The sequence below is a fragment of the Lycium ferocissimum genome, chromosome 8 (assembly GCF_029784015.1).
Source record: "Lycium ferocissimum isolate CSIRO_LF1 chromosome 8, AGI_CSIRO_Lferr_CH_V1, whole genome shotgun sequence".
NCBI classification, from domain to species: domain Eukaryota; kingdom Viridiplantae; phylum Streptophyta; class Magnoliopsida; order Solanales; family Solanaceae; genus Lycium; species Lycium ferocissimum.
This window is the reverse complement of record NC_081349.1, coordinates 33,805,504-33,817,331: the sequence shown is the minus strand read 5'-3', so window position 1 is coordinate 33,817,331 and position 11,828 is coordinate 33,805,504. Positions and strand designations below refer to the sequence as shown.

Genomic DNA, 11,828 nt, shown 5'->3' with positions numbered 1-11,828 from the left:
TTTTTGTCAGTTTTTTACCTGAACTATTAGGTGTTTGAGTTTCTTATCTGAACTATCACCAACTATTTATAAAAAAATACCTCGAAGCTGATTAGATCAAGTATTTGAATACAATAGTCAAAAGGCGCGTGAAAGCTTAATTTGCCCATAAAATTTCGTCTGCATGCCAGTTGACTCATTAATTTCGAGTTGTGTTTTGATAAACAAAAACTGGAAAAAAATTGATGATAGTTCGGTAGAAAAATACGTACACCGAATTTTTTCCATTTTAAAAGGGTAGAAACTAGCAAAAAGTGATATTTCAGATGTGTTTTTGACCATCATCTCTTAATTTTTTTTAAAAAAATTTCAATTAATTTCTTTAATCATCCTCGTGGAGTGTCAATTGACACCATTTTTTTAAGAGAGCGTACACCACTCACCATCATATACTAGTTGAGGTGTGTTTGAATAAATATTTAGTAATAGTTCAAGTAGAAAACCTGCAAAAGAGCATAATTCAAGTGTGTTTTTTACCACGATATCTATTATTAATTTACGAAAGTACTATATACTCCCTCCGTCCCAAAAAAATTGTCCTAGTTTGACTTGACACAGAATTTAAGAAATAAAGAAAGACTTTTGAAATGTGTGGTCCAAAATAAACTTTAGATATTTGTGTGGCTGTAAATTATTTCATAAAATTAAATTGTTTCTAAATATAGAAATGTAACAATCTTTTTCGAATAAACTAATACAGAAAGTAGGATAATTTTTTTGGGACAGAGGGAGTATGTAGTTTTTGCTCCAGTTAAATTCCACTTTCCTAATACTCTATATCTCTACATAGTAAAAACAAAAAGATATCTCTAATGATTGGACATTTCACCGACCAAAATTTGGCGCAAACTTTTTAACCTTAATGGCGGCGCGTTGACACCTAATTTAGCAACCAAAACCCTAACCAAAATCATAATATATATTATTTATAGCAGCTATTAATAATAAATATAGCAGTTTCCTAATTAATTTCCAGCTGTTCTTCTTCATCACTCCATTATTCTCTCAAATTTTCAGCCCAATTTTTTTTTTTTAAACTAATATACTCATACACAAATTCCCACAAGCTCATTTTTTAAATTCAATTTTCCTGAAATTTGTTCCTTATATTTTTTTTTCCAGTTTTTTTGGAAGTGGGGTTGTTCTGTTCTTGATTGAATTTCAATTTAAAATCGATTTTAGTTATCAATTTATTAGTAGCTATAATTATAGCAGTTTCTTATTTAGTGCATAATTAATTTTCATTCAATTATTTTTTAAGTAATATTTTCACACACAAATTCCCACAAGCTTATTTTTTACATTCAATTTTCTTGGAATTTGATCCACTTATTTTTTTCCAGTTTTATTGGAAGTGGGGTTCTTTTGTTCTTGCTTGAATTTCAAGTAATAATGATTTTAGTTATCATTTTGGAATAAAAGTATTTGATGGCTGCTGTTATATTGATTATTATATCAAATTTGTTCAGTGTACATAATTAATTACAAGGAGGAGAACATTATCTTCAATAAAGGTAGCATCTTTATTCGTGGTTTTTGATATTCTTGTTTTGTTATGCTGATTCTTGATTTTTTTGTTTTTTTGTCAGTATGTTTTCTGTTGTGGATCTGTAAGTTGTAGTAAGTAATTGTGTAGCTTGGATTTTTGCTAGTTATAGTAAATGTGAGAATTGATGATGATATGAAGTGAGCATAAATGAAAAAGTCGGGATTCATATAGCTGACCCCAACTTATTTGGAACTGAGGCATAGTTGTTGTTGTTGTATAGTAATTGTGAGAATTGATGATGATATGAAATGAGCTTAAATGAAAAAGTCGGGATTCATATAGCTGACCCCAACTTATTTAGAACTGAGACATAGTTGTTGTTGTTGTTGTTGTATAGTAATTGTGAGAATTGATGATGATATGAAATGAGCTTAAATGAAAAGTCGGCATTCATATAGCTGGCCCCAGCTTGTTTGCAGCTGAAGCATAGTTGTTGTTGTTGTTGTATAGTAATTGTGAGAATTCCAGTTATGTGAGCTTTGCGAGACATAGTTAGTGTTAAGTTCAAATAAAGGTAGCATCTTTAGTTTCTGAGTTTTTGATATTCTTGGATTTTTGTGTTTTGTTAGTATGTTTTGTGTTGTGGGTCTGTACGTAGTAGTAGTAAGAAATTGTGTGAAATGAATTATCTTGGGTTTTTGCTAGTTATAGTAATTGTGAGAATTGATGATGATATGAAATGAGCTTAAATGAAAAAGTCGAGATTCAGATAGCTGACACGAACTTGTTTGGGACTGAGGAATAGTTGTTGTGTTGTATAGTAATTGTGAGAATTCCAGCTATGTGAGCTTTTCAAAACATAATTAGTCTTAAGTTCAAATAAAGGTTGCATCTTTCGTTTCTTGGTTTTTGATATTCTTGGATTTTTCCTGATTCTTGGAGTTTTGGGCTTTGTTACTGTGTTTTGTGTTGTGTGTCTGTAAGTAGTAGTAAGTAATTATGTGAAATGAATTAGCTTAGATTTTTACTAGTTATAATAATATGAAAATTTTGCAAAACATAATCAGTGTTAAGTTTAATTAAAGGAAGATAGTTGCGGAGAATCTTAGTAGCTCAGTTAGTTTGTTGGTTGCCTGAACTTTCTTGATGAGGGTTCGATTCCCTACCTCCCCTACCCCCAACTTCTTTTTTTTTTTGTTTTAAAAAAGGAAGATAGTTGCAATCACGGGCGGAGCTACAACTTTGGATACTGGTCCAGTATAACCCAATAGCTTTAGCTCAAACCCGGTAAATTTGTGTATAAAAAATCGCTTAATATGTATAAATAATTTATCAAGAACCCTGTAAGTTGTGTTTTCTAGAATTCAGAACCCATAAACTCAACATCCTAGCTCGACCTCTAGTTGCAATTTGACAAATCCTTTGAATATATGTACACAAGATTGAGGCGTAGTTGATTTTTTTTTTATATACAGAAAATTCATATAACCGATATCAACTAGTTTTCAATTCTGGCCTATTTGGTGAGAGTGATGATGTGGAATTAATGATTCTGTTGGGATTTGAGTTGACTTTGTGTTGTGGCTAATGATAGTAATTTGCTGTCTTTTATTATGGCCCTGGGCTGGACTTTCTCAGTGTTGGGATTTATACTTTATTGAGATAATGATGATGTTTAATAACTATGGTCTGTTGCTTTTTAGCTCTGGGAGAACATATTTGACTATATGTATCTACTTCATTTACACTTCTTTGGCTAAAGCAGAAAAGAACATGTATTTCCAAATCATCAAAGCTTTCCTCATTTTCTGTAAATCAAGATCCACATATAAAGCCTTTTCATCTGTGTCATTTAGATTGAATTAAGAACGCCTTCCTTTTTTGATAATGGTAACATTGTATTGATCAGTGCAAAAGATTGCACTGGCAACAGAAGAACAGGAAAAGAAAAAGTCTATGTACACTTCACAAGGCTTCCAAAAAGTCTAGGATGGCATCAGCATCCTCTATACAAAATTCTTTTAACCAAAAATGCAATTTCAAAATTCTTTTCTTGGGAGCTATTTTACTGATATGAATTTAGCTGCTTGTTGTCTTTTAGTTGATAGAGTCAGTGGTATGTACTTAAAGTTTGAAGTTTTTGTTATTATTCCTTTTTTTCTCTAATTCAACCTAATGATTCTGTTTAGCTTGTTGGTGCATGATAATTTGCAATTTCCGCTTTTCTAGCTTAAGTTTTAAATGCTATCAAGCGATAGTGCCCACTAGTGATTGTAGGCATTATTTTTCTGCAGTTTAGATTTTAGAACAGAGAAAAGTGATAGGTTCTTGATGGCATTCCATGTGCTCTCGGATGTTTGGAATTACGATTCTATATTTCTTTAATTGCAGCAAACATTTTCCATCTCTGGTATAGTGGCATGCCATTCATGTTTTTTCCATATATCTGTTCTGATGTGTTAGAATGAAGTGTTAGTTGGTTGCAATGTCTTCAGAGTTGGTGCTTGATTTTAGTATTTAGGCATCCCTTTAGATTGTTATTAGACTTATCGTGTGTGTGGCATGTAAGGGAGATATTTTCCATGGAAAATGTTTTCCTGGAAAATAAGTGGTTTTCTTACTTATTTTATTGTGTTTGGTATGTAAGTAGAACATTTGTATATAATCTACGCAAATACTATGGGAGGGTGGGGGTAGGTGTGAGATGTATTGGAGGGTCGTAAAAAGCAAATCAATATGGAATGACATTAATGAAACTTGTTTTTTCCTACTTCCATTAGGGAAGTCATTTTCCTCATTTTTAAGGAACTTGTTTTCCTAGAGGACATGTTTTCCAAAAGTTTGACCGACCAAGTGTGAGAAAGTTGGAAAACTTTTTCTGTATTCTATTGTCATCAAGTCATGGATATTACTCTTCTTTTACTATTGGTTTCTTATAATATCATGATTAGTATCGGTTTTGCTCTCGTAGAAAGGGTTAATCTGGAAAACTAACACAATATTCATCATATCTGCACAGTGCCTGGTTTAATCAAATAAAGAGTTGTTGAAACAAATGGAAGGAAAGCAGCAAACACCAAGTGTTATAGCAAGACTAATGGGCCTTGACGAGCTTCCACCTCAGCCGCCCGTCTCAGTTAAGAAAAGGAAAGTACTCTCAGAGAACTATCTCCAGAAAGCGGCTTCTATAGGTTTGCGAGAAAAGAGTTCATTTCAGAAGCATCTAGTACTTAAAGATTTATCTGGAGTTGAGATGCCAGATAATTATAGCCATGAAAAGATGAGCCAAAATGCAGCCAAGTCGAAGATGCAGAAATATACTGATTCGAGTTTTACTTCAATAAAGGAGAAGCATTCTTATTTTAAGGGCTCCGATGGTACCAAGCAGTTGCGTGATCTACAGACTTCTAAACCCTATTGCCACTCAGTTCACTCAGCCGTCGCTAAGCCAATAGGCAAGATATCTGCTAGGATTACCGCTGAAGAAAATACTTCGAGATCTCTTCAGACACTTGAGATTGGTACAACTAAAGATGACGTTGGACAATGTTCAACTCATCACTTGAAGAAAATAAACTTTCAGTTTGATCCAAGCGCTTACATGCCTCATCCGTCTACAAGAACTATTGTGGTCAAACCTAGTTTTGGAAAGTATCATAACACGAGAAATCAGTCCTTTTCAAAGAGGTCATCTTTTTCCAAAGAATCCAAGAAGCAAATCATTGAGAGATCGAAAATGATGAATGATCTTCAAGAAGTTGAAATAGCTCGTAGAAGCCAAAGTATTGGAGAAATGCTTGCTACGGATGACTTGGAAACAAGGCCTCAATTTTTGGAATCCGAGCGTGACAGACATAGTTTTTGCAGTTCATTCAGTGTGAACACTGAGATCTCAGGCTCGTGCAATTCGCCAATTCCAAACCATTCTGCTGGAAGTCCTGAAGGTGCGATCGGCCATAAAGCTTCTCTAACTGGCTGGTATCTGAGGCAAAAACTAGCTGTTACCGAGAAACATTCCAAGTCTATGAACCAAAAGCTGAAAGATAATATGGAATATAGAGAATTGAATTCGAAGGAAACTGATAATATGGAATATAGAGACTTGAATTCGAAGGAAACCGATCAGCGTAGTCCAAATTCAGTTCTGGAGCCACGTTTCCAGGAAGAGAAATCATGTACCTCCGAATTGCGCGACTTATGTAGTAAGTAAACACAAACATCTGTTTAAGTATTTTTTTCAACAGCTTTCATTCAATCTCATTTTTGCTCTTCTGAACTTGTAAGGTGTAGCAGTGCAACTTCACTTTCTCGAGACCAACTCTGAGGAAACATATTCAGAAGGATCTGAAATGGGTGTCTCAAGTGATGGAGACTCCGAGAGAGGGTCCCACGATGTCCTTAAAGATAGTGAAAACATATTGAAAGACTTCAAAACTGCAGAAGGCAGGGATTTCTCCTACCTGGTTGATGTTTTAGATGAGGCCGGTTTGCATGGCATGAACCTTGGAGTGTGTTTAGAGACATGGAATTCTTCGGAATATCCTTTGAGTCCCTTGGTGTTCGACTTGTTAGAGAAGAAATACGGGAAGCAAACATTTTGGCTAAAATCAGAGAGGAAACTTCTGTTTGACCACATAAATGCAGTGCTAAGTGAGATTTCACATTCATTTCTGGATATCTACGTAACGGAGAAATCCTTAAAGAGAAGGTGCTGTTCTACAATGAGGAGAATTGATGTTGAAGAAGAGTTGTGGAGGATGCTCATTAGTCAGGAAAATGAAGTTCACAAAGACTTGTCTGGAAAGGCAATTGGAAATGAAACCAAATGGTTGCAGGCCGATGAGGAAATTGGTAGCATATGCAGAGAAATAGAGGAATATTTGTTCGATGAGCTAGCCGCAGAATTAGCTTTGCATTGAGAAAGTATAAAATGGGATTTTTGGCCCCATAAGTTTTCCTACTACCCTCCTCAAGTTACTGGGAATAGATATAGTTTTTTTCAACAGCAGTTTTGATCTGAAAGTATAGAATGTTATGTAGAAAATCTGTAAGATGTGGCACTATTTATTCTTATATTTGTTCAAACACAGTGTGCAATCTTGAAGGATTTTTTTTTTTTTTTCTGTAGAAAGATTTGGTGTAAACAACTAAATATTAGTTCTATTGGTATATTTTGAAGGCCGAGAGCCAGAAGTTGAAAAGAAGTTATCAGTGAGCAGAGTTTATGCTATTAATTCTTGCTTCAAGTTTACTATTAGTGCATTTGTTTTTAAATACTACTACTATTTTTGGACATGTAACATCCAGAAGGAATGCTACAAGCTATGTTGCCTTGTGGACCACTTTTCCTTTTGCTGCTGTATTAGTGTAAAAGTTTCCAGGTATAAGATTTTAGAAGTTCTTTCCTTTAATTAAATATCTCTTCGTATATGCAATTAGTGTTTCCAGTGTTATCAAAGGCGCGCTTAAAGCACGCTTAAGCCCTGAAGCGAGGCACAAATATGTTGAGCGCTTCGCCACGCCTTATGGGCGCTTCAGTGTCGTCGTCAAGGCTATAAGGCATAACTTTTCCTTGCCAATGAGTGTAATCCTGAAAGGCGACATTCAATAACTGATAATTCACTTTGTTTTCTTATTATAATTATTAGTCTTGGAGTACACATACATATTTGTATTTTTTGCTCTGTTTGCGCCTTTCTTCATTAAAGCCCACATTTTTTTTTTTCGCTTTGCGCTTAAGATCCCAATAGACCTTAGAGCTTTTTTGCGCTTTTCGGCTTTGATAATACAGAGTGTTTCATAATGTGTCATGGCAAAATGAAACTCCAAATTGGATACACCTTTTTGGACTGAGTTGAAGAGCTCTGATATAGATCATAATATCACCAATATATATATGATATAACCATTCAACAAAATACAAAGATTCAGATATACAGAAAACATATCGAAATAACCCCTTATCTGGAAGACATGATGTTTAAGGGGTGATGTAGACGGTAAAGTGGGTAATTGTCTCGACTCCATCAGTTGTATGTTGGTCCACATGAGGAAGAGTTTCAATGGTGGAAAATCCTTTAGCATTCTCATACTTGCCAGTCCCTCCAATGATGGCAATGTGAGAAATTGGTGTAGCTGTCCTGTGAATTCCAGAGAAACTAATAGAATCATCCACTTCATGTTCATGTTCTCCATGGAAAAATGCTGTCAAGGCTAAAGTGTGGCTGGTGCCATCAGAAGAGCTTGTCAGATAAAATCCTTGTGCCTTGCCGAGAACAGCTGATCCCAGTTCGTGCCCCTCGGTTATTTCATTGTCAACAACAGTTATAGAGCCAAACATGAGCTGCTGAAGAGATAAGCCAGCAGGAAGTTGCCCGGCTGTTACGAAAGGTTGGTTGTTATCACCATTGACTATGTTGTTATTTCCGGTGTTTTGCAGGACAGTGTTAGCTTGCTGCTGACCGTTGAGGCCTGCAAGGAATGGATAATTGTTGTTGTTGACCACGTTGTTAATGCTGTTCAAAGGAACTCCTCCATTGATTGGGAGGATTTGATTGTTGGGCTTGGAGAAAGGCAGATTGTTGGCATCGGAAGTGGCTACAATTCCAGTGACCACTCTTCCTGAAGGATGTGAACCACCAAGGATGTCATGCATGAAAAAGGAGAACGTCGGGTGCTCAAGGACAGGAATTTCGCCTGTGGCACCTGAAGTAGCTGCTGCTCCGGCCCCACCTGGGGCTGCAGCGGCCCCACCTGGGGCTGCAGCGGCCCCACCTGGGGCTGCAGCGGCCCCACCTGGTGCTTCATCGGTGACGGGGGCTGCTCCAGTACCGGTTAAGTCAGCAGGAGGAGCCACTGAAGCAGCAGGGGCGACGACAGGGGCTGAATCTGGTTCAGGTTCAGCTGGTAAATCTGCTGGAGGAGCCACTGTGTCAGCAGGGATGGAAGGATCCGCTACTGGCGCCACGTCAGAATCAGGAGTGGTGACAGTAGCTGGTAATTGGTTACTTGGTAATGTGGCAACTGGGGCAACCACAGGAGCCACAACAGGCTCATCGTCCACTTGGCTCACTTCATCAAGGATTCTTGCTGAGCTGGCACAGCCTAAGGTGAGGGCTAGCAGCAAAATGCAGAACGTGACTCGGAGTGTTTTCGAGGTGAGTTGGGAAAGTTTTGCCATTTTTTCTTGTGACTGATGTTGGGATGAGAGATTAGAAGAAACAAATAGAGTTGACTGTTGTGTAGATGCTTGATTGATGAGGAAAGACTGGACACTCTACAGGTATATATAGTTAGTTCTATTACATCCTAATAAACAGTGGAGCTGATAGGGTGGATTTGGTAAGGAGTGATAGATATCTTTAAAGGTAATAATTTTTTTTTTTTTTTTTTTTTTTTTTTTTTTGCAGAACACCAAATCCAAAATGTACTTCAGGTTTGGTTGAACCAACTCTGAAAGCTTTTTACTGCTTTTCAAGAGAGTTATAGTACATTAACATCTTAAACTAATGAAAGTATTTTATATCAAATGAAAAGATATAATAACATATCAAGGATAGATTACTTGATGTTCCATGTACTTTGAGACTTTACCGAGGCTTATTTGATCTATTTTAGACATCTGCAGGCAGAGTTGCCTCGTCTTGTTTTTCCTGTATTTTCCTTGCTTTAGAAAAGGAAAAAAAAAAAAAAAGAGATATAATTGCAAGCAACAGAATGAAATTTAAGTTTCCTTCTGCAGTAGTTATGAAGAATGAAATTTAGCGTTAAATCCTGTTGAATGCAGCGGAGGGATAAAAAGACCATGCTGCTATCAAAAATAGCTTTTTTATAAGTAAAACTTGTGTTGCTGTGTGTCAGCCTCACATTTTCTCCAGGACTTAGCTCTTCCAATATTTTCAAGTTAAGTAAATTTTGTATCATTCGATTGGAGAATCAGGTCAAATGGAACGAAATGGATGAGGATTCATATAATAGATTCTGACTAGCTTGGGGCTGGAGCATAGTACTTGTTGTTCATAGTACTAGTTGTTCTATCTTTCAATTTCTTCATTACCTTGAATAGCACTTCTTCAAGAATCCTCAAATCGTTATTATGCATTCATCACCCGTCATTATCTGTCAATTTAACAATACTATGCCTCCCCTTAACACTATTTCCTTTGAATCTGAGCAGAGAAAGCACTTTCTTTGTGAGTGTTTTGCCTGAATGACTTCATTAGAAGTTAATTATGCATGATTCTAACTTTGTTTGATTTGCTTGTCAAGTAAAATGTTATGGTTAAAAAGTTCTCTGTGAATTTCATACAATTTTGAAACTATTGAAGATCTGTGTAACTTTCTAATAGCATACACTTTAAAAACGTCATGGTGCACTTCTAGCAGTTTAGGTAATATCTCTCTTTCTATTGACAGAAATCAAAAGTTCCGCGAAAAATATGCAAGATTAATGATAGGAGAAATCTTCATCCTTATATAAATAAATCTTGAACAATCAAGAATTACAATAGAGAAAGAAATTGCAAATTGCAGCTCAATGATTACTCTAGCAAGTTACCAACTTTAACCAAGATAAACATTGAATGAAAGAATCTTGTATGATCCTTCACTTTTATTAGAGGTTTCATTGACAATCTTGACAGTAGCATAGCCATTTGCATCATGATACTTTCCGGTACCACCAATGACTGCTATATGTGATTCAAAAACATCGCCCTTATGCACCCCAAAAAATCTTAAACTATCCTTGTACTTATTACCAAGAAAACTAGTAGTCATCGCCATCATATGACTACTACCATTTTCTGAACTAGCCACATACATTCCTTGAGCTTTTCCCATCAAATATGAACCGTAAATTGAACCTTCGTATATGTCCTCATCGATTGTTGTCACTGTCCCTAGCTCTAATTCTTGAAGTGTGGCTATAGCTGGGAATGTCATGCTGATTCCTTCCAAATCAAGCGTGTGAGTATGCAATCCGTTTGGATTCGTATCGGTCAAGGGAATGCCTCCCACGGGAGGGAAAAAGCCCAATGGTTTTGAGAAGGGAAGTTGATAAATATTTGCTCTTGTTGATGCAGGTTTCGATGAAGGGTGTTTTTGGCTAAGAACATCTAGCATGTAAAAGGACGTTTCATGGCGTGCGAGACGATGATGATGGTTCACCAGGGCAGGATTATCATGCAGGGTTCTAGCTGAAAATGATTGATTGGTTACTGTCAAGAAGAAGTACAGGAACCAAGAAATGGCTAGTTTAGAAGGGTACTTTAGCATCTTGATTGTTTGTAGAAGAGTTGTTTTTTTTTTTTTTTTTTTCTCTCTTTTCAGTAGGTTCTTTGAGAACTAAGTTAAAAGAGGAAACCTCCAATATTACTTTTTTTTATTTTTTATATAAAGTGGAGTAGTTAATATATTAATGGAGTAGTTAACTTTTTGTGGGGTTTCATCCTTTCTGGACTTGATAGCTAGTCCAACATAGTGGTACTTTCTCCGTCCCAAAATAAGTGTCGCTTTAGGAAAAATCATGCCCATTAAGAAATTAATAAATACAATGTGAAATATACTAAGCTATCCCTATTTATTAATAGATGTTTTTTGAAAATTGAGCAATATTAAAAAGGACTATTTCTTTAATGCTAAGGGCATAATTGAAAATACGCGCCAATTTTTGTCTTGAATTCCCAAAATGACACTTATTTTGGGACGGATGGAGTAGTTATCTTATTTGACGCCTAAGGTCCTACGGACCATCATCTCCTATCAAGAAAGTACGAAGAAATGAAATATAAATTAGATAACTATTTGATCTCTTTGAATTTAGGATTTTTGGTCTAGAACACAAAGGGGTTGTTTGGTTTGGGTTGTTGGGGATATAATTTTCACATAAAAATTAGTATGAGTTTATACTCCCTCCGGTCAATTTACTTGTCATGATTATTAAAAATAATTGGTCTAAAATACTTGTTATTTTAGAAATGGAAAAGGATAAAAAATGCACCTAACGTATTAAAAATGACTAGATATGACTCCATAAAAATTCTGCGCTCCTTCCACCTATAGATCAAATTCGCCCTTAATGTTATTTTCAGGCATAAAATTGCCCCTCCATTAACAACACGCTTTATATGACATTTTTCTAAATTTTAATTAAACGCTTATTTTATTGATCCACATAAAATTTTGATCACACCCATCCATAACTCGACCCAACACAAAACCCGTTTTAAATTAACACTGTTAGGCAATAAAATTATTTTTCACCTCCCGTTTTTTATTAATTTCTGTACCAACAACTTTA

General features: G+C 35.8%; 3 protein-coding genes across 6 annotated transcripts; 1 reads left to right on the top strand and 2 right to left on the bottom strand.

The window, feature by feature from the left end:
- Window positions 1–901: 901 nt before the first annotated feature.
- On the top strand, window positions 902–6,762 carry LOC132068163 (uncharacterized). Of its 3 annotated transcripts, XM_059461659.1 has the most exons (4): window positions 902–1,553; window positions 4,548–5,590; window positions 5,630–5,730; window positions 5,813–6,762. In XM_059461659.1, exons 2-4 carry the CDS (start codon window positions 4,584–4,586, stop codon window positions 6,445–6,447), a joined length of 1,743 nt encoding a protein of 580 aa, XP_059317642.1. In that variant the 5' UTR covers window positions 902–1,553; window positions 4,548–4,583; the 3' UTR covers window positions 6,448–6,762. The 3 variants fall into 3 exon arrangements, with proteins under 3 accessions (XP_059317642.1, XP_059317639.1, XP_059317640.1); XM_059461656.1 differs by having other exon boundaries at window positions 4,548–5,730; XM_059461657.1 differs by lacking the exon at window positions 902–1,553 and adding an exon at window positions 3,521–3,644 and having other exon boundaries at window positions 4,548–5,730.
- Window positions 6,763–7,404: 642 nt separating this feature from the next.
- On the bottom strand, window positions 7,405–9,104 carry LOC132066857 (dirigent protein 24-like). Of its 2 annotated transcripts, XM_059460056.1 has the most exons (2): window positions 8,324–9,101; window positions 7,405–8,281 (listed from the first exon to the last, which is right to left on the bottom strand). In XM_059460056.1, the coding sequence occupies exons 1-2, from the start codon at window positions 8,706–8,708 to the stop codon at window positions 7,509–7,511; spliced, it is 1,158 nt and encodes a 385-aa protein (XP_059316039.1). In that variant the 5' UTR covers window positions 8,709–9,101; the 3' UTR covers window positions 7,405–7,508. The 2 variants fall into 2 exon arrangements, with proteins under 2 accessions (XP_059316039.1, XP_059316038.1); XM_059460055.1 differs by having other exon boundaries at window positions 7,405–9,104.
- A 986-nt stretch (window positions 9,105–10,090) lies between these two features.
- Window positions 10,091–10,804, bottom strand: LOC132066272 (dirigent protein 16-like). The gene has a single exon (XM_059459617.1). It carries the CDS (start codon window positions 10,802–10,804, stop codon window positions 10,091–10,093), a length of 714 nt encoding a protein of 237 aa, XP_059315600.1.
- Between the last annotated feature and the right edge of the window lie 1,024 nt (window positions 10,805–11,828).